Raw genomic sequence first — 22,919 nt, forward strand, 5'->3', positions numbered from 1 at the left:
ATCATGAACTCTTCATAATTCATAAATTATTATTATTTTGTCATATGTTACACTGTCTGACATCTCCCCTCACCCTCTTCCATAGTGTCTTATATGACAGAGTAGAACTGCCCTTGTGGGTTTCTGAGACTGTTGCTGTTTAGGGGAGTTTTGCTTTGCAGCTCAATGCAGAACCACTATGCCACCAGGGCTTCCAACTAGGAGGTAGACATGTATTAACTTGGGTGAAGGGAAAGGCAATGGACAATATGGGGGAGGTCAGCATGACATGATCGAGGAAGACACTGATGGAACACAAGAGTTAAAAGCAATGATGGCAAATGCTATTACATGCATAACCTTGAAATAACAGTAATCACTCGAGCGGAACAGGACTGGGAAGTCCAATGGGGCTACACCCATGAATACTCATATATATAGATTTTACAGTCTATTTATATAGATGTATGTATATGTATTATAAATATATCCATGAATATAGAAGTGCACACATGTAATCTTCTTAGCCATTGCCAAACACTACTTTGAGGGACACCAGGGTCAATTGGCATAACATAGCTTATAAAGATATTGCTCTATATCTTACTTTGTTGAGTAGTGACTAGGGTCTTAAAAGCTTATGAGCATCCATCTAAAGTGCAACTGTTGGTCTCTACCCATCAATAGCACAGAAGAGTGAAGAAAATCAAAGGCACAAGGAAAATTCATCCAAAGAAGCACATGAATCATAGCATCCACCACATTTTGACCAGAAGAACTAATGATACCATCTACCACTGCTGACGATTGCTCTGAAAGGGATCACAATGGAAGGTCCTGGGCACATGGGAGAAAAATGTGGAACAAAACTCCAAATAAGGAAAGTGACCAGTCTTACTGGTTTGCTAGGCTGGCAGCAATCCTGAGACTATGGCTGTTAGATAAACCTTTCTAGATGTGAACTAAACTCAGCCTGTAGCTCAACCTTTAGCCAAAGAATAAGCAAATTCCAAACTCACTGCCATCGAGGTGCTACTGCCTCATAGGGACATTATAGGACAGGCTAGAACTGCCTCTGTGAGTTTCCGAGGAGACTAACTGTTTTAAGGAGTTGAAAGCCCCACATCTTTCTCCACCGGAACAGCTGGTGGTTCCGAATTGCTGACCTTGCAGTTGGCAGCCCAATGCCACTACCCATAAAACAATAGGTAGGCCTAAAAGGTGAACAATAACACCAGGGAGGTACACAGTCACCCATTTGAGATGAGAAGGGAGCAGTTGCCAGGAATAAAGCTCAGAAAGCAGGAATGGATAGGAAAGAAGGCCAAATGAAATAATAAATACCAGCAGGAAGGGAGAAGAGTGCTGTTACATTGTAGGGATTGCAATCAATATCACAAAACAAACTGTCCATGAATCGTTGAATGAAGATCAATCTGTTCTGTAAACTTTCACCCAAACCACATAAAAATGTTTGGGTTTTTTTTTGTTTTTAAAAAGTGAAAAGACATCCTACAGAATGGGAGAAAATATTTGAAACTCATATATCTCATAAACGCCTACTATCCAGAATATATAAAGCATTCCTACAACTCAACAACAAAAGAGCAACAATTCCATTTTTAAGTTGAGGGGGCGTTCTGAATAGACGCCTTACCAAGGAGCTTACCGCCTTCATCATGAAAGCAATGCACATTAAAATCACAGTGAAACCCCACTTCACTTCACAACTATTAAGATGGCTATCATACTAATTTTTCTAAACACTGAACATAAAGAGAAGCGTGTTAGTGTGGAGATATTGAAACCCTTGTACCTGTACCTTGCTACTTGGGAATGTAAACTGGTGCTCCGCTTAAAATAAACGCTTAAAAGAAGTAAAACAGACTTATAATGTGAATGAGCTCTTCCACTCTTAAATATGCACCATAAAGAATTAAAAGCAGATGCTCATATATTTGTACAGACATCTTTGTAGTAGCATTATTCACAGTAGCCAAAAGGTTGAAACAACCCAAATGCACATCAACATATGAATGGGTAAAAAATGGGGTATCGTCGTACAATGGAATGTTATTCTGCCATCCTAATATTTAATAAGAATAACAGGAGTGAAGCACTAATACACACTGCAAAGTGAGTGCACCTCAAAAGCAATAGGCTAAGTAAAGGAAGTCACAAAAGGTGTATGATTTCATTAATATGAACCATCTAGAATAGGTAAACCCAGAGAGACAGAAAGCAGATTCTGGGGAGAGAGGGAGGGGTGAGGAATGGCTGCTTCCTGGATATAATAAAAGCATTTTGGAATAAGGTAGAGGTGATGGTTGCACTGTGTTGTGACTGTGCTAAGTTTCACTGAATTGTATACTTTTAAAAGATCAATTTCATATTATGGGAATTTTACCACAATACAAGGGAAAACAGGGGTCTCAGCTAAGGCTCAAACTTGCTTTATTCTTTAGTGTTCCTCCTTCTCTTCCAACTTGCAGAAATTCCTTAAAGAAAGTTGTCCAGTTTCCCTTTGACCTTCTAATTCCAATTTCTTCTGTCACCATAGAAAAGTATTGTATCAAATCCTTCACACTGAAGTGTTAGTAACTTCAAGTGCTTACAGCTCTGTGACACCTTAGCTTTCTTCCTCTTAAAAAAAACAAAAACACATGCCCTTTTTTCAGGGACCAGGAGGAAGAGGACAATGTTTACATGAAAATAAATCAGTGGTTCTCAACCTTCCTAAGGCCACGACCCTATAATACATTTCCGCATGTTGTGGTGATCCCCGACCATGAGATTATTTTCATTGCTTCATAACTGCAATTTTGCTACTGTTATGAATCATAATGTAAATTTCTGAAATGCAGGATGTATTTTCACTGTTACAAATTGAACATAATTAAAAAGCATAGTTATTAAGCACAAAACAATATGTAATTATATATTGTGAAATATTTATGTGTTTTCCAATGATCTTAGGCGACCGCTGTGAAAGGGTCTTTCGACCCTAAAAGGGGTCGCGACCCACAGGTTGAGAACCGCTGAAATAAATAAAAATGATGGAAGACTTTTCCCCATGACCTACCCACCCATACACTGGCATCAAGGTGGTTCCGACGTATAGTGACCCTATAGAATAGAGAACTCATAAGCTCTCTAGATATTGACGGAAGCAGATTACCACATCTCTCTGCGGAGCAGCTGGTGGGGGTGAACTTTTCGGTTGGCAGTTGAGTGTTTAACCGCTGCCCCACTAGGGCTCCTCTATGACCTTCAAACTCATGGCCATGGAGAAAATTCCAACTCCTAATTACCCTATAGGACAGAATTGAACTGCGTCTTGGGGTTTATTAGGCTGTAAATCTTTACAGGAACAGAAAACCTCATCTTTCTCCCATGAAGTGGCTGCGGTTTACAGCCCAACACTTAACCCACTATGCTCCCCAGGGCTTCTTCCATGACATTCAATGGGGTAAATCTGGAGGAGGAGAGAACCCCTGCAGGAACACACAGTGTCCCAGTACCCACCAAGTGGCCACCCACCACCTGCTCCAATTTTCAGGTTAATTCTGCAACTCAAGCCTGAAAGATCTAGGAACAATTCTGAGAACTCCAGAACATCCTGTTGAACTCTCAGTAACTCTAATGAATGGAGTTGGAAACCCGGGCTTGCCACATTGCCTCTGCTTTTCCCGGCCCCTGGGGGGAATTCCCCAAGCAGAACAAAAGTCATTGTTTTATCCAAAGAAGCCCCAGGCCAGAAACTGCTTTTCTGTAGCTCTCCCACCACAAGTGCTGCCATCGCCAAGCTTACAGGAAATCCTTCCTCTTGAAAGTTCTACCAAGAGGAGTCTTGGTAGTGCAGTGGTTAAAGCACTCCATTGCTCAACCAAAATGTTGGAGGTTCAAATCCATCAGCCGTTTGCTATGTAAGAGAACAATGTGGCAGTCTGCTTCCACAAAGAGGTACAGTCTAGAAAACCCTATGGGGCTCAATTCTCCTCTGGCTACAGGGTAGCTATGTGTCAGGCTTGACTCCACAGCTATTGGTTTGGAATACACCACAAATTTGGATTCTTTGTTAGGCCTCTCTCCTGGGAGAAATACCTCTGCCCTTGGCTACTCGTGAGAAAGAATTCATGCCAAAGCCTGGTTTGTGATCCAAGAAGCGGCACAAAGGCGCGGGACCGAGGCCTGACCACACTGCACTGTGTGTCGGAGCCGCTGGGAGAGCGTGCCAGAGCAAACTTCTGGCTTTTCAGGCCCTCGCCTCCCTGCCCGCCACACCCCGTCCATACCCCTTTGAAAGGCGTGGTTGAAGATACGTGTAAACCATATTGGCTGAATCAAATTCACCTGGCCTAGATGGACCAATCCAGGTGTACCACCCACCTAGGTGTATCACCTCTCCCAGTCCAGGAGTTGGCACCTCACATCTTCTCTTATCCCGTAGTCTTGGGGCTTTGGGAGTGGGAGAAGAAGAGTGGGAATAAGAACTGTGTCTTGTGAGAGATCAAGAAAGGCTTGGGGCCCAAAGTTCTCTTGACTTAGGGGCTCCAACAAGAACACCGGAATCATTAATTCCTTCTGGGAACTTGCTGCCTCAATGCAGAGCTGTTGCTGCATTTCCTTTGTCTTAACTCCCCTTTCATTTGCCATTATCTCCCCTCTGAACAAGGAACACCAGTGGTGCAGTGGATTATGAGCTCCATTGCTAACCAGAAGGTCAGCAGTTCGAAGTCAGCAGCTACTCCACCAGAGAACGATGGGGCTTTTTTGTTCCTGTAAAGTGGAAACCCACAGGGGACGTTCTACTCTGCCCTCTAGGCTAGCTGTGTCACCGCTGTAGACTTGATGACAGTGAGTCTGGGTTTTATTGGGTGTTGGCTTCTGATATGCCTGCGCGCGCGCGCGCGCGCGCGCGCACACATACACACACACACATGCACTCGCACACATATGTATACAAACACACACAAAGTATGATTTTAAAAGATGAAAGGGTAATGTGAGGAAGTTGAGTCTGAGGTTGAAGTTTAGGTTGAAGCAAGACTCAGCGGGAGGCTTAGCCTGGGGCTAGCCCTTCAGATGCTCAATGAAAAGAGCCCAGATGCTCTTTGGGGTGGGGGAAGGTATGGAATTACTGGAGAAGGGGAAATTAACATTCATTCCACCTGTAGCTAAAAAGCGAATTTCTTCCTTTTCTTTCTATGTTAGGAAATAAACTACCTCAAAATGTTTCTGAAAGTGTGAGAGGGACTGGGTGAAGTGGGTAGCGGAGCATGAAAGGCGCATAACCAACATGAAGCGGAGAATTGACAACATTGTCCCCACCTCTACCTCATCCCCACCCAGATTTTGCCTCAAAGACACAGGTACCTCAAATCAGCAAAAAATAGCTGCAGACTGATGACTTCACATAGCTCCTTCAAGTGGAGATTCTTGAAGGTGGCTACATTCTTGAGGAAAATGCTTCTCTCTCCTTTTCCATTGTCCCCAGCGACATAGCCTTGACCCTTACTCACACAAAAAAAGAGCCTCTGGGGAAAGGGAAGTCCTTTCCTTACCATGTCCTTAAAGCCTCCGAGCACAGCGGCAGTGATGATGCCCAGGAACAGGCCGACAATGTTCAGGATGGTGGCAGACCAGAGCAGGTGGTACAGGTGGATGATGTCCTGGCAGCTGCTGACGTCGATGTACTCGTAGTACCCACCAGTGATTTCCACTCGGCTGGACGGAGAGAAGAGCCTAGTCAGTGCCCAGGGAATAGGCTGGTGCCTAGGGCTTCGGCTACTATGCAGGCTCAGCAGAAAGATAGGTGGCCAAGTGGAGATCTGTCAGAAGGGGCACGATAGCCATTTAACACTGACCCTAGATGACTTCATTGGCACTTGCTATGTGTCAGGCGCTGTGCTGACCTCTTGGTATGTGAATTCCTTGCATCCATGCTGTCCACAAGGGCAGCTACTAGCTGCCTGTGGCTATTGAAATGGAAGTCAGTAAAATTTAGAACTTCAAGTCCCTCGGTTTCCTCAGGCCCATTTCAGATGTGAAATACCTCACTACACGTGGCTAGGGGGCCTCTGCCGTGGGACAGTAGATGACAGAACACTTCCATCGTTGCAGAGAGTGTTATTGGACTTCATTGTCAATCCTCATTAGAGCTATGTGAGGTGGAAGCATCTGTTACTGTTCCCATTTGACAGTTGAGGAAAGTACAGCACAGAAAAGTTAAGGACTTTGCCCAAGTAGAAGTAGAGTTCTCAGGCTTCAAAGAGTTTAGTGTCTCCTCTCTTCAAAAAGAGCAAGACAAAACAAACCAAAAAAATCACCTCTAAGTGAAGAACACAAAAAAAAACTTTCACAACTGGATCAGTAAGCAACAGCACGATAAACGGAGAAAATGGGGAAACTGTCATTTTATTTGAATCCACAGTCAATTCTCATGAAAGCAAAAGTCAGGAAGTTAAACGACATATTGCACTGAACAAATTCTCTCTAAGCGACTTCTTGAAAGTGTTAAAAAGCAAAGATATTTTGAGGAGGAAGTTGTGTTAGGTAGTCGAGCGTAAGGCTGGGGCGTCCATAACGCGAGCTACGGAAACAAAGGAGCGGCACACTGCACATGCTCAGAGGTTCAGGTTTCCCACCAGGTACACGTGCATGGGCGCTGCACCTGGAGTGGCCCATCTAGGCCAGGTGAATTCAATTCAGCCAATGGAGTCAACCAGGGCCGTCCAGCATGCCTCCCCAGGGAATAATTGAAAAAGCAGGAGCCCGGAGTCGACCGCGTGACTTTGCAAGAAGCTTCTAGGAAAGCTGTACGTTTGTGAGGAGCCCTGTGGGTGCCTGTGTAAACCTGAAACTTTTTCTAACTCTCATAAAACTCACTTGGATCACAAACCAGGCTTTGGCGTGAATTCTTTCTCACGCGTAGCCAAGGACCGAGGTATATCTCTCCCCTGAGAGATCTAACAGTTGAACGCCATGGTATTTTCAAGCACTTCACATACATGCAAAAGCCGGGCAACAAATAAGGAAACCTGGCAAGAATGGATGCTTTTGAATTATGGTGTTGGTGAAAAATAATTTATAGAGTGGGGACTGCCAGTAGAATGAACAACTCTGTCTTGGAGAAAGTACAGTCAGAATGCTCCTTAGAAGTGAAGATGCCCAAAGTTTGTGTTTGGTAAAATAGAGGGTGGGGGATAAAGAAGAATCTCAACTAGATGAAGTGAACTATTGGCTGTACCAATAGTCCCAAACAGAAATGAGTGTGAGGATGGCGCAGGCGTGTCGTACATAGATGGGGTTGCTGGGAGTCAGAACGAACTCAGAGACACCCAAACAACACTTTAAGATGCCGCTCCTAAGTATGTATGAGTCTTGTATTGAGCATCTCCAATCACTTTGAATCACGCTAGGTCCTGGGGATGAAGCAGGGCAGATGCGCTGTGCCCAAAGAAGATACAGTTGTGCAAGGATGATCCCCTGAGAAGGGCAGGTCTGTGTATAAGGGTGGCTGTGGGGCTGGAAGGGTTACAAGAGGCGTTTGGAAGTCCTCTGACTTGTCCCAAAGTAGCTTTGCTATCTCCTAGTACGGCAGAAAGATGTGGCAGGCTGCTTCCATGAAGAGTATTCTTGTTGGTAGGTGCCCTGGAGTCAATTCTGACACTTTGTAGCCCAATGCACAAGAGAAGGAAACACTGTCCCATCCTGTGACATCTTCGCAATTGTTATGTTTAAGCCAATTGTTGCAGCCACTGTGCCAATCCATTTTTGCCAAGGGCCTTCTCTTTGGTGCTCCTCTGCTTTACCAAGCTCGATGTGCTTCTTCAGGAACCTGTCTCTCCTGACAACATGTCTCGCTATCCTTGCCTCCAAGAAGCACTCGGGCTACACTTCTTCCAAGACAGATCAGTTTTTCCTTTTAGCGGTCCATGGTACTTTCAATAGACTTTGCCAACACCACAGTTCAAATACATGGATTCTTCTTCGGTCTTTCCTATTCAATGTACACTGGCTTGGGTTAGTTGCACCTTGATCCTCAAAGTAACCTCCTTTCTTTTTAATACTTTAAATAGTATAGCCTTGGAAACCCTAGGAGCCCCTTCTACTCTGTTCTGCAGGGTCACTGTGAGCCAGAACTAACTATAGGGCAGTAGTTCTCAACCTGTGGGTCGGGACCCCTTTGGGGGTCGAATGCCCCTTTCATGGGGGTCACCTGATTGACAACAGTAGCAAAATGACAGTTATAAAGTAGCAACGAAAATAATTTTATGGTTGGCACTGTATTAAAGGGTTGTGGCATTCAGAAGGCTGAGAACCACTGCTCTAGGGCAAAGGGTTTGGTTTTTAGTTTGGTATCTCCTAATACACTGAGGGAGAGCAATACATATAGAATGGCAGTATAGCATAACGAACTTGAGTCAGACTGCTGTTGAAGCCTGGCTCTGTCACTTATTTGCTGTCTGACTCTGAGTAACCTTCTTAACCTCTCTGAGCCTTAGGAATTTAATAATAGAATGCATGAAAAGAGTGGCCCAGGACAATGTAAGAATAAAGCCTCCAATTGCCATTGTGTGAATTCCCTTATTGAAATATTGGAATCCTGTTCTTAAAGGTATTCGCATTTTAAAGGGACAGACTAGACTACAAGATGGAGATAGGCTAGTAGGCAGTTTAAACCTACTCAATAGTTTTCACGAATTTATCCTTGGTTTCAGGGTGTTCAAATAATAGAAAGTCTTCCCAACAGAACCATGCAGCCAGTGAAAGCTAATGCTGGATATTGTTCAGAGGGCAGCCAAGTAACTGGTTGGTGTCTGCTTGAGATTCATGATTCCGTCTGGTTCAGTCTCTTGGCTGATGTTGCTCTGAAATTCCATCGTCTGCATTCCCACTACTACCACCTGCAACACCTCAACCCTCCATGCCTACAATGCCCTCCTTAGCACTTCCAGATTCCAGAACCAAACCCAAGTCACTACCATCAAGTCGATTCCAACTCATAGTCTTCCTAAAATATTTGTTATGCCATTCCTTTCATCAAAGCTCTTTTCCTACATTCTCATTACCCTATGCAAAAAAGTAAAAGTTTCTCAGTCTGCATCCAAGATTGACCATAGTCTGGCCCCAAAATGGATTCCATACATCACTTCGGCTGAGGTCTTCAGGAAGTTCAAACATGCTGGGAATGGATAATTCTGAATGCAGATTTCTCCACCTGTTTGCAAGTGACTACTTTATGTTCTTTGCCTGTCTTCATCTCTCCCACAGCTCAAAACCGCAATAGCCACTCTTCTAGGGCCTTCTTCAAGGCCGCAGGTGTCCATCCACAGCCTCAGTCTCTCCCTCTGAGTTCGGCACTTGGCAGATGTCAAGTGACATTTAATTTAATCTAGCCAATCCAATACATACACTCAGCGCTGGATGCCGAGGTTACAAGCAGGCCTAAAGGAAGCATGATCTAGACTGCAACCTCTTAAAGACAAAGGTCATCTCTTACATTTCTTGTGTGTCTTCCTCACTGCTTAGCACAGTGACAGACATGCCAGAGGTCGTCAATCAATACATGGTGAATGAGTAACTGAGTTCAAAGCCTTATCGTTGCATTGATCGTGAAATCCGTTACTCAATATTCATGTTTGTCTCCTTCCTCTCAATTTGCTGAGTGGGCCTTAGGAAACTGATAACCTCTTTGTCCTCATTCAATAAACGAGGAGGCAGCAGGGCTTGGTGAAGGTAGGAGGGCACCCTCTGCTCTCCCATAGGAACCTGAAACCATTCACTTACCTTTGGTGGACAGGTGGTGGCAATGGGCAGCCAATGTACACATTTCTAGATGCAGGCATATATTTTGTATATCAGTCTAAGCCCCGTACTTCTTAACCTCACAGTAAATTGAATTTCTTAAAGATAAAGCTTTGTATTTTTTCCCGCTGAAGAACTTGTACATGGATCAAGAGGCAGTTGTGGGAACAGAACATGGGAATCCTGCATAGTTTAAAATCAGGAAAGGTGTGCTTCAGGGTTGCATCCTCTCACCACACTTATTCAAGCTGTATGCTGAGAAAATTATTGGAGAAGCTGATTTATACAAAAAATAATGTGGCATCAGGACAGGAGGCAAGCTTAACAACCTGCGATATGCAGATGACACAACCTTGCTTGCTGACAGTGAGGAGGACTTGAAGCACTTCCTGATGAAGATCAAGAACTTGGCCTTCAGTAGGGGTTATAACTCAGGGTAAAGACTAAAACCCTCACAACTGGACCAATAGGTAATATCATCCTAAATGGAGAAAAGGTTGAAGTTGACAATGCTTTTGTCTCATAGAAGCAGCAACCAAGAGAGAAAAAGATGTATTGCATTAGGTAAATCTGCTGCACAAGATGTCTTTAGAGTGCTGAAAAGCAAGGGTGTTACTTTCAGGACTAAAGTGTGCCTGGCCTGAGCCATGGTATTTTCGATTGCCTCATATTCATGTAAAAGTTGGACATTAAATAAGGAAAACCGAAGAAGAATTATCAATACGTTTGAATTATGGTGCTGGAGAAGAATCTTGAAAGTACCATGGAATGCTGAAAGGACAAACTGATCTGTCTTGGAAGAAGTGTGGCCAGAGTGCTGCTTAGAGGCCAGGATGACAAGACTTTGTCTTACATGCTTTGGATCTGTTGTCAGGAGAGACCAGTCCCTGGAGGTGGGCATTGTACTTGGTAGAGTGGAGGGGCAACGATAAAGAGGAAGACGGAACGGGCTGGATTGATACCTTGCCTGCAACGAAGGGCTCAGGAATAGGAACAGTTGCAAGGACGGCGCAGGACCAGGCAGTGGTTTTTGTTGTGCATGGGGTTGCCATGGCTTGGAGCCAAGTCTATGGCATCTAACAACAACATGTCTCTTTGATACGTATCCTTTCAGTGCCTACAACAGTATCTGGCACAGAGTAAGCACACCACCACCACCACCACCACCACACACACAACTGTTGTTGTCAAATCCATTCTGACCTGTGCAGACCCCCTGTGTGTCTGAGTAGAATTGCACAGTGCAAATGGTTTTTCACTTGACTGCTAACTTAAAGGTCGGTTATTTGTACTAACCCCCTCTCCCCCATTATTGCCAAAACGAAGGTCCAACGATCTACTTCTATTAAGATTACATCCAAAAATGCCCTGTGGAGAAGTTCTACTCTGTCCCAGGTCAGGGATTGAATCAATCTTACAGAAACTGTCTTACCAGGGCTTTCTTCCATGGCATCAGTGTGTCAATTTAAAGTGAAGACCTTTCAGTGAGGAGCTGTCGCCGCCGCCAAGCTGGCACACAGTAGGAGCACCAGGAAAGTTCTTCAGGGAATGAAAGCACGCTACCTTCTTTCAATTCCTCATCAGTTAAAGCACTTAGCCAACCACACCCATTTCCTTGATTTTCCATGCTGACATACAGTGATGTAGGCATGACCTCTCCAAGGATGAGTGAGTAGTAGCCCAAGGTACTCGGCAAGGCAACTGCCTGTCCTGGAGAAAGCCACCGTCCTGCGCAAGGCTCAATGAAAGAATCTATGTTCGCTATTAAAACCTCACCACCCGTGACGTCAATGAAGGTCTGTGGGTTCGAGGGGACAGTAGAAACTCTGTTTCCCTAGCACTGTGCAAATGACTGCCTGGTATTTGTGTTCCCCCTTGCCCCCAACCCGCCCCTCTTGGCCTCCTTTCCAGGAAATGGACTGGAGAAGCTGGCAATTGGTTAAAAATAGGCCTCCTGTTAGGGAAACAAATACACGCATGGCAAAACGAAGGGCTGTGAACCCCTGGAGTTCAGGTCTTTGGGCAGCGGGGTGGGGAGAGGCTGGAAAGATCCTCAAGTCAAGAGGGGGAAACGTTTCTCTCTATTAGGCGACTCTTCTTGCCTCAGAAAAGGCGAAGTGAAGCTTTTCCTGGTGGCTTTGCCTCTGGAGTCTGAGCGCCACAGACACAGAGGGAGGATGCTGACAGAGGCCAGACAACAGCAAACCGTTCCTGGACTGGAAGATCTTAAGTGGTGGGGGAGGAAGTGATGTGAGAACAGAGAAAAAGGCCATAGGGGGTGTACACAGGGAGGGCTTGCTGGGCACTTGTTGGGAGGTGAGGATGGGGGTAGTTCTACAAGGTGTGGTAGAAGGTTAGGGCAGAGCTGCAGGCAGAGGTCAGACTCCTCTCAGGTCCCCAAGACCCCTCCCAGGTATCCCATCCAATCCAATATTTTACCTTCCTCGTGAAAAAGAGAGAGAGAGAGAGTTCCCACTCCCCTCTTTTTCTCAGAAATGTCACCTCCTTTTCATCAGCATTTCACTCAGGCCTGGCCCTGTGCTGGGCCCTGGGTTATCGATAAGATGAAGGCATGTGCCCTATTCTTCAAAAGTCCCCTACTGTAAGCACAGTTTCTTGTAGAATTCCTTTCCAGCTTCCTCCAAAAACAATACTGGTATAAGTTGCTTTAAGAAAGAAAGCTAGTTATGAAGTATGGATTGGATGGGGAGGTAAATTGGGTTTAAGTCTCCACTTGCAGGAGAGAAAGAAAGTGCACCCCAAGGCGTAGTGATATGGCATTTAAAGTGGGATTGCGTTGATTTGAGTCCTTTTCAGGAACACACCTATTGCTGGGAGGAAGGTATGCTTGAGAGGAGGAAGCAGTCCTCAGGCTTTCAGGGGCCTCTTACATCCATCCATGGATCTTAGCCCCAGGAGGCAATGAAACAGGGCAGGAGAAGGCAACAGGCCGGAGGGAAGGAGGGGAGATGCCAGAAAGGACAAAGATGGCAAGAAAGAGGGGCAAAAACAGAAGGAGATTTTTTTAAAGATAGAAGGACAAGTGAAGACGAAAGATACCCAAATCGGCTCAATTCCTCCCCTTGGACCGATGTGACATTCCTTTGAACTGTTTTGGAAGGATGGATTGATGTAGGAAGCACAATTAAAGTCAGCTCTCAGTCCATACTGCTAAGGATGGAAGGCCTTACCAAGTGTTAGTTCTTATGGTAACATGAATAATTGAACCCCACCGATAATCCCCAATCCTCACTTAAGTCTTTAAATTGCTCCCCCTTTGAGGCTGAACCTTTTAAGGAGTTGAGAATGGTGTTAGCACAGTAGGAAAAGGGCTGGTGTGAGTTCTTACCTGCCTGCCTCCCACCCCTGCCCCAACCCGCTTGCCAAGTTTTAATCCTCAAACCAGAGAAACTGTCCTGGCCCCTAAATTCTAAGAGTAGGGCATGTGAGAGAGGAGGAGGCTGCATCCATTGGTCCTCCTCTGGATCGCCTTCCAGCTAGCCCTCCTCTGCCAGTGCTTCCTTCCTCTTTCCCTCCCCTGCCACGTGGTTCCCCTGCACTGAGAAAGTTAAGAAGCTCTGCGCTTGGGCAGGCCTTGGCCCACACCGCCCTCATGGAGGAGTGTTCTTGCATGCTCTGTATCACCTGTAAGCACATTCTTGTCGAACCCACATTCTAAACTGCTCTCCAACTGATTCCCCACTTTCCATGGCTTCTAAACCAACTTGATCTAGGCTCCGTCCTTTTGGGCCCGGACTTCTTCGATAGCCCAGTGACCAGACGTGCCCTTCAATGGCTTTCAGTGGCCTACAAGGTCAAGCCTATGGCTCATCCAATCCATGATCTGACCTCTGCCCACAGCTCTGCCCTCCACCTTCCCTTTTCACCACACCTTCTAGACCACCCCCCTCCTGAAACTGTGCAGCAGATCCTCCCCAGGTCCACTCCTTTGGGGTTTGTATCTCAGTACCCATGTCACCTCTCCCTTGATGCTTCCTACCTACCCCCCAAAATCTGACTTTCCATCATTTGGGACCCTGGCATCGTATTGCATCTACCAACTCACCACTGCATTTATTATACCACATGGCAACCAATCATGCACATCCACAACTTCCCTACTAGTCTGTGAGCTCAGTGACAATCTCTGGATTCCTAGGGCCCAAATATGCTTTGCAAGAAAGTACGAGCACATCATATTTTAGCGATCAGAAGGCATGGCCGGGGAGCGGTTGGAGCAGAACTGCCCTTGGAACCTTTGCAGTTGCTGTTCTGTTTGCTTGAAACACTTTCCTCAGGTACCAATTTGAGTTGCTTATTTGCTTTGCTCGAGTCTTTGTACAAATGTCACCTTCTCACTGAGGCCTATTCTGATTACTCTACCTAACAGAGCACCTCTCTCCGCCCCCCACCAGCCTCCCACCTCATCACTATCTACCAACCTTTCCTGCATCCTTGTTTGTAAAAGCTCTGATCACCACCTGACATTGCATTGTATATTCATGTGTTTATTGGTGGGCTCCCCGACTGAAATAAAAGCTCCAGAGGGAAAAAAAAACCCTGTGCTTATCTTTTTTGCGGATTGCCCGGGGTCTAGAAGAGGATCAGGCACAGAAAATGTGCCCAGTGACTACTTGTCGAATGCTGTTGAGCCTGGACTCCAACAGAATGAATTCTGATCCTACGTCTACAATATTCAAGCTCTTGGGCAAGTTGTCTGTTTCCTCTGAATCTCTCTCCTCATCTGTGAAATGAGGGTAGTGATTCTACACACTTCGTTGGTAAGAACTGAATGAGCTCAAATGTGTGAGCACGTTGCCTGACACACAGAAGGCAGGTAATGCATGTTGACTGGAGTGTGTCTTCTACGTCGCTGATTCCTGATGCTTGGCCCACCATCCCTTCTAGTTATGATTGTGGTCAAACCATTAGTCCTGCACCTGAGGCTCAACACTTACTTGCCACAGTTATAGAGGTCACAGCAGAAGCAGGTGTTGCCTCGGATGCGAGGAGTACAGAATCCTCGGCTGAGGTGAGGGCAGTTCACCTGAGGGCACAAAACAAGGAGGAGATGAGCAGGCTGTGGCTGGGCGACGGGACCCTCTGGGTTCGGAACGTTAAGTTAGCAGCTGATGGAGATAGTAAGCATGGCTGTGAAATGGCCACAAGAACCTGTGAGATGGATGGGGCTAGGTGGTGGTAATGGAGGTAGCTGGTGGCGCTTGTGTCTGAGGTGAGCCATTTTGTAGCTGGGCTTATGTTCAGCCTCAGCCCCATCCCTGAAGGATGGAGATAGAGAGGAGGAAGGACAGATGGAAGAACCAATGGGCAGTAAGAAATTATCAGAAGGTAGGGAAAGAGGATGAGGTCAGAAGGGAAAACAGAGGGGCCAAGGCATGCACTCGGAAGTACCATAGTACCTCTCTAGTTGCCTGGGTAAGGTTCCTCATAACCCTCGTGGAAGGAGAAATTTTGGTTGAGGAACTTATGACCTTATACAGGAAAAATAGGGTTAGGGGGGCCAGGGTTACAAGTGAGCCTGTGGAAGTTATTATTCACACTCTTACAGTTATCAAATTCACACAAGAGAACAATTCAAGATGAAACCAAGAGGAGAGCAATGACATTCTTTAGAGCTGGAATTGGTGAAAACCCTTAAAAAAAAAAACTTAATTGTTGTTTACCCTCTCATGTTGGCCATACATTTTTCCAGGCAGATGCAGTGAAGTACTGATAATTGTGGTTGGAGTGGTTTTGGGGAATATTTGTAGTCAACCAATACTTTATTAAATTTCTAAATTAGGACCTTTATCCAAATGCTCACTACCCTTCTGATAAGCTACTGACCACATACACATTTCCACTCCTCCCTTCTAACCTAAGAATAAAAACCAAAACCCAAACTCACTGCCACCAAGATAATGCGGACTCATAGAGACTCTATAGAACTGCCCCTTTGTGTTTTTGAGAATGTCAATGTTTATGAGAGTAGAAAAAAGCCCTGCCTTTCTCCCTCAGAGCTGCTGGTGGTTTTGAACTGCTGACCTTGTGGATCATAGCCCAGCGAGTCACCACTATACCACCAAGTCTCCTTAACCCAAGAATAGTTTCCCCCAAAATGATAAACCTGTGATTGACAGGGACAAAAAGAGTCAAGTGGATGGGAGAGCCATCCTAGTAGCATTTGTCATTGTGGCTTGGGGGAGCAAGGCCATCACCTTGTCTAGCCAACTCCAAGGGCACGATTCACATAGTATTTTATGAAAACTGACTTCCTTTAAGGTTGTGCAATGCAGTGGTCATTTCACACCCACTTGTCTCCCCTTTTTGCTCCCAATCCCAAGTCTATTAGTTTTCTGTGTTTGCTCAGGAGGACTAGCTTTCAGTGTGAGGCTAATGGAGTACCAAATTATCAAGGTTCCAGGAAACATCTGGTAGTGCTTCCTATAAAGGGACCAAGATTGGCAATTCAAACCCACCAGCTGTTCCACAGGATGAAACTTTCTCCTCCCATAGAGTTACAGTCCTGGAAGTTCTACCCTGTCCTATATGGTCACCATGAGTGCAAATCTACTTGATGGCAGTGAGTTTGGTTTTTTTGGTTTGGAATGAAACAAACAGACCAAACTCTCTGCCATCGAGTCTATGCTGACTCATAGTGACCCTATAGAACAGAGTTGAACTGCCCCGGAGGGTTTCCAAGATTATAGCTATGTACCATAGAAAAGCCTCGTCTTTCTCCCATGAACCAGCTGGTGGCTTCAAGCTGCTGACCTTGTGATTAGCAGTCCAACTCAGAACCACTCTGCCACCAGAGCTCCTGGTAATGGAACAAGTGCCCTCCAAAAATTACCTGGAGCCATGCCCTGGCTCACTGCCCATGGCCTCCAGTTGGGCCTGAAGTGACAGGCAACCCAAGGAGAACCCCGTGAGGCAGCGGAAAGAAACACCTTCCCACTCAAACGTAATTAAGCCAACCTCTTGGGGATCCACTAGAGGGGCCAGGATGTCTTCGGCCATTGATTGAGTCACTTCTGACTCCTAGCGACCCTATAGGACCGGGTAGAACAGTCCTGGTGGGTTTCTGAGATTGCAGGTTTTTGCAGGAGTAGAAAGTCTCATCTTTCAACCTTGCAGCAGCTGGTGGTTGCAAATTTCTGACCATTATGCCACCATGACTCCAAACTGGGCTAGGACTCTAAATGATCCTTGTTCACCCTCCAGAGCCCTCCCACATGTGGGATTCAGGCTCTGCCTCCCCAGTCCAGGCCACTGAACCATCATCCACAGGCCTGGGGGATGGGCATGTCCAACGGCCTCTGTACTTTTGTCTGCCCCTCTTGGGTTCAAAGCCATCCATCTGGGACAGAGAAGGCAGCTTTGGTAACAAAACCACGTCAATCTGACCATGCTTCTTGAGGATCTGACCTGTGAACATGGCCTGATGGACACTGTGCTCTGAGCCATGACCAAATCTGCCACAGCCGCAGGCCTGTGAAAAGGAGTCAACGAAAAGGGGGTTGAGGGCATAATGGGAGACTTTCTCAGGCGCCAAGGCACATGGTCTCTTTCAGGCTTACCTCTTCAGCTTCCTTCTGGGATGTTTTGGGGACATAGTGGCACCGGTTAGCATAGAGTGGCTTCAGATCCTAGAAAGAGAAATATCCAAACACATGGAATTGGGCTTAAACACACACACACACACACACAAACACACACACACCATAACATGCAGTACGTTGGGTTTATTTTTCAAAGTCTCCTGTCTAGGTGCCCAAGGTTCAGATCAGAAAACAAACAGCTTCCATAAAATGGTTTCCTATTGAGACAGTGAGAGGAGCCCGGGTAGGAATTTCCAGTCATTCTTTGGGAGAAAGACAGAGCTTCCTACTCCCATAAACAGTTACAGTCTTAGAAACTCATGGGGCAGTTCTACCAGGTCTTTCAGGATTATATGAATCGACATCGGCTTAATGACAATACGGTTTTAACTTTTTACTGAGCCATTTGGTTACTGAGAAATAGGGAAGTAGATTAAGAAATGGAGAGTTCCTCTCTGGTTGTCTTTGACTTCTACCCTTTGTCCCCTTGCAAAGAGTCTTCAGGGAACAAGATTCAAAGATCCAGGTTAGTGGGTATCACACTCCCAAAGGAGGGAGTCAAAGAAACTCCGTTCTGACAATGGGGTCACACCATCACCCGGGGACTGGACTGAAGCTGGCTGACATTGCACTCCCCACTGTCAGTTGTACAGCTTTGAAAAGAGGAAGAACCCCGGAAGCTGGCCCCATGGGGTTAGGCAGTTAGGGAGACTGTAGATTTGAACTCAACAGAGCCAGTGGACATTTTCACCCAAAAACACTGATTACAGAAAGATACTAAGCTCAAAAAACACTGTGGAAGCCCAGAAAACTAGCATAGACCTCAAAGACCATTGGTTCCCTCTGCTGACTTGGCCAGCTTCCTGATTAGGGTGTGCTCAGGCGTCGGGGCTGGGAGACAACAGACAGATTTAACCCAAGGCTCCCTGAAAGCTTGGAGGGAAGAGATGTTTGCACTTCCAGAGCTGATCGGAAGCATTCTCTGCGTATCAGGGGGTGACTGCAAAAGGTAGATTAAGACACAGAGTAAGTGGTTTATGCAAACTAACTGGATGAGATTTGACAGAAAGTTGATTCCAACTCTGTGGCTATAAAATTTTTACCAGAGCAAACAGCCCCATCTTTCTCCCACAGAATTGCTTCTGGGTTTGAACCACAGACATTATGATTAGCAGCCCAACGCTGACAGCACCCCCAGAAGACACTTCCAATAAATGAATTTGTTCCCATTGACTTTGACTGAGGCCAGTGTGACAAAATATGGAAATGTTGGCAAAATGAAAATCAAAGTCATTTCATATGCACTAGGATGATTAGAATAGAAAAGTCAGATAGTCATAAGGGTTGGTTAAGATGTGGAAAAATCAGAACCCTTGTACACTGCTGGTGGAAATTTAAAATAATGCAGTTTGAAGGTTCCAGAAATAAACATAAGGTTGCTATGTGGTTGCTGTGTGCCATCGAGTCAATTCTGACTCCTCGTGACCCTATGAGACAGAGTAGAACTGCCCCATAGGGTTTTCTATACTATTATCCTTATGGAAGTAGTCACTACACCTTTTCTTCTATGAAGCAGCTGGTGGGTTCGAAGCCTTGAGATTTTAGTTAGCTTATTTCATTAGAGTACTTACTTATTGCTACCAGGACTCCACAAAGTTAGTATATGACCCAGCTATTCCACTCCCAGGGATAAATCCCATAATGTATTCTCAAGATGAATTAAAACATATGTCCACAAAAAAGCTTGTACACAAATGTTCATAGCAGCATTCTTCATATCGCTCAAACAGTGAAGAAAACCCAGGGCTCATCAACTGATGAATGGATAAATAAAATGTGATATAGCCCCATAGAATGGAATATCATGTGCCAATTACAAAAGAATGGGTATTATATGACTCCATTTCCAAGAAAGATCAAGAATAGTGAATTCTATTATAAGGAAATGACAGGTTAGTGATTGTGTAGGGCTGGGAGTAACGGGAGTTTCACAGATACCCAGTGACTCTGTGACTTAGTTGTTGGGGATGCTAACCAGTGAAAGCTGTATCGTTCAAACCCATCAGCCACTCTGCAGGAGAAAGATGAGGCTGTCTGCTCGCACAAAGATGTGACAGTTTTGTAAATCTATATACGGTCTCTGAGTCAGAAGTGCCTCTGCGGCAGTAGGCTTTTGCTTTGTTTGCTGTTAAGTATCTGCATTGCACTGAGCGGTATCTCACTGTGCTGTACATAGGGTCGCTATGAGTCAGAACCAACTCAAAGGCAGCTAGCAACCACAAAGTGGAAAAGACATCATGCTCGCTAAAGTAGAGGGGCAGCAAACAAAGGAATAGCCTTGGCCAGGTGGATCGACACAGTGGCTGCAACAATGAGCTTAGACATCAGAATCATTGTCAGGATGGCACAGGACTGGGCACTGTTTTGTTCTGACTCCATGACACCTAACAACGACAGCAAAGTGGACATGTTGTTTTTCAGGGTCATGCAACTCTTCTAAGATTGGTTGCTGGAGATGATTGCACAGAAACCAGTGAATTGTGTATTTTAGAGTAGTGACTGGTATGGTGTGTCCACTCTTCCTTAAGTGCTTCTGTTTTTGTTTTTCAAGCATTTGAGTGGGGGGAAGAAGAAAAAGGAAGAAGCCATTTTAGCTCACGCCACCAAAATCTACTTTAGGCCTCTCGACCACTAGGCCCACGTTGCCATGGAGACTGCCTCCGAGTAAATACTGCTCGTCAAATGGGGATAATAATGCCTGCCCTACATATCTAATAGAGTTGCTATGGGTCTCAAATGAGATAATAGATGTGGAGGCACATTGAAAAGCTAAGTGCACTACACAAAAACAAGGACTGATTGTTATCAAGATGGCTCCTGCGGATTACCAAATAGCACGTGTATTATGATTGACTGCAACTATGCTGAGAGGGTAATATGAAAACATGAAAAGACTCGCTATGTTGTGGTGGTGAGATTATGGATTTCAAATGGACGGATGTGTTGTTTGCCTTCTTAAGAAGGTAAAGAAAAAGACAGTCGCAAACAGTTGAAGTCGGAAACTGTGAGTCTGCTGTAGGTGCTGACATTTATAAGCCTGGTCTTGAAAGAAAACCAGGCAACACATTTCTCTTCCTCACTTCTTTTGTCCTTTACCGAGGCATGATCTTCTAAAAAGGGCATTTCAAAGGCTGCTTGCTGTCCATGTGGATTCATCTTATCACAGCAAATGAGGTGTTCTACCTCTGTCGACACGTGTAGAGGAGGGTCCGTAAATAGGAGGGTTTGAACTGAAACAACAAGGTCTCAAATCGTCCTGCTGGAGATCCAGCCCAATTCCTCCATAACAACGCACCCTAATCAATTGTTTCAGAAAACATAGTTTCCAAGTCGTTCATGGGCTGGTTTCGTTTCAATTTGGTTTCTGCTTTTTTTTTTTTCTCTTTAAAAAGACCGTTTGGGTTTGCAGTGAAGGGGCTCAGCTAGCAGTTGTGGCTCAGGCTTCATGAGAGCCTTCCTTCTTTTAATTTAAATTTAAACTAAATTCTTATCATCTAATTTAAATTAAATTCTTTTAATTTAAAAATGTACATCATTTATGCTTGCATTGTTATAAAGATGAATATGTGTATAGTATCTATTAAAACTAGTTTCCATTGTTTTGCTTCTGATTTGAAAATAAATGATAACATCTTCGTAGGCCTCTGGATGTATTATAGGGCCCAGGCACTGTGTCTACTCTGCCTAATGGAGTGATTGGCCATGGGCCAAATGTCTGGAATAGTATGAAATGAAATGTTCCCAAGGAAGACCAACGACTCTGGGAGAGAGCTAAACAGGAGTGGCCTTAGGGTCAAATGGGAATGCTTTTAACACAGGTTTGAGCTTCAGGAGTAAAATGGTCCTTAAGAGCCTTATGATTGAGATACAAGAGGAGGGTCTTCTAGTTCTAGGACTTTCTCCAGATCCCCCATTGCTTCACTACTCTGCAGCTACTGTGGGAGGGCAGCAAAGTTGAGATGGTTCGGAAATATTGATTCTGTACTCATGTCAACTGGTTGCTCTTGGTGCTGCTGACGGTCACCCATCGAAGTCATCTAGGCTCTCAGGAAGTCATCTGGCTTCTGCTGCTCTCTCCCTTCCCTCTGCCCGTTCAGTATGCCCACTGAACAGCATACAGGTTCTGACTCCCAAGCCCTTTTGCTGGCCCGATTGCCCTTATGACTTTCTAACTATGACTTGTCCTTCAAAAGTGTCAACCCCACTGAGATGCCTTCCCTGACTTTTGGAACCCCCCCATAAACCATTATGTCAGCAGTCGTCTGCCAGCTCAGACTTGGTTCTCTTGATGTGCCCACCAGTGTCCTTTCTTATCTCACCAGCGGTCCTGTCCTAGCCCTCCTCTGTACCTGCAGAGCACATTGCACAGGGCTGCACATCCAGCACTCGCACAAGCCAGCCTCACTTTATTGCACATCCTCTTGATTCCAGGACTAAAAATACTCACGATGTGTCTGGCAGCAAAGACCCCGTCGACGATGGCACAACAAAAAGCTGCAATCACACCAAAGCTGATAAAGACGATAGAAGCCACCAGCTGCGAGGGAGTACAAAACAAAAAAGTGTCTGTTAGCCTTCCATTCGTGCTGTTTCGGGAAACAGGGCAATCCCTAAGAGATGACCAGCCCCAGGTGACTCTAGCCAGCGACCCTATGGAGGTACTCTTTGCAGTCCGTGGGAAGGCCCTGGGAGGCAGAGCCGAGGTCAATGAAGCACTTGTTCCATCTTCAGGGGGAGCTAGGAAAATTCACTCTGTGAGCACCAAGTGAAGAAGAGGCTTGCTGGCATCCAGAGAAGGCGCACTTGCCACGTGGTTCTTCCATCTTTAGGGAAATGTTGAACCTTTGACATCATGGAATTCAAGCCCCTATCTTCACTGTGTGGAAATGGAAGCATAGAGTGGGGGGAGTGGAAAAGCCTGGTGTCCACCAGCTCCAAAGCAATACTTCTCCCAGCCCCTCACTCTGCTACTTAATGGTGGGCCGTGATAGAGACAGCAAGGCTTTGGAGACCCTGTCCAACTCTCCATGGACTTCTCAATCACCAAAGGAAAAGACCTCTCAACTGATTAAGACTTCAATATCAAAAGCAAATTACACCCAGTGAGTTGTCTGAAAGTGGTCGGCTCTGTGTGGTATGCATGTCTATCACAAACGTTGATGTAGTAAGAAAAATGTTGACTTCATCCAGAGCACGGTATTCTCTGATCACATTAGACTATAGAAGCTTTCTTGTCATCTTCCCTATACACACGTGGGACTACAAACCAGTGTGGGGGGGGGATGTTTCCAAGAGCTGGGTTTGATGCTGACTGAGACTACCATCTGCACATATTGACCCTCAAAACAGGACAGAATCAGCACTTTTCATCCATGGAGTGTTTGGGGAAAGAATTGGGCTGGGAGGAGTGACATATATCAGCAAGTTGCTCTCCAGGGAGGAGAAAATCAACCACCACCACCCCCCCAC

General features: G+C 45.5%; 1 protein-coding gene across 2 annotated transcripts in view; it reads right to left on the reverse strand.

Moving 5' to 3' along the window:
- TMEM255A (transmembrane protein 255A) overlaps positions 1-22,919 on the reverse strand; it is a 63,494-nt gene that overhangs the window by 18,693 nt on the left and 21,882 nt on the right. The window contains exons 4-8 of one of the 2 annotated variants that reach the window (XM_004713042.2): positions 21,898-21,987; positions 17,370-17,438; positions 15,210-15,281; positions 14,748-14,836; positions 5,544-5,706 (exon numbers count right to left, since the gene is read on the reverse strand). In XM_004713042.2, coding sequence (XP_004713099.1) covers positions 5,544-5,706; positions 14,748-14,836; positions 15,210-15,281; positions 17,370-17,438; positions 21,898-21,987 — 483 coding nt within the window. The remainder of the gene's footprint in view (positions 1-5,543; positions 5,707-14,747; positions 14,837-15,209; positions 15,282-17,369; positions 17,439-21,897; positions 21,988-22,919) is intronic. The other variant, XM_045295870.1, reaches the window with a different exon arrangement.

Source organism: Echinops telfairi, unplaced genomic scaffold (genome assembly GCF_000313985.2).
Source record: "Echinops telfairi isolate 266 unplaced genomic scaffold, ASM31398v2 ScPeMD7_6080;HRSCAF=6971, whole genome shotgun sequence".
NCBI lineage: Eukaryota > Metazoa > Chordata > Mammalia > Afrosoricida > Tenrecidae > Echinops > Echinops telfairi.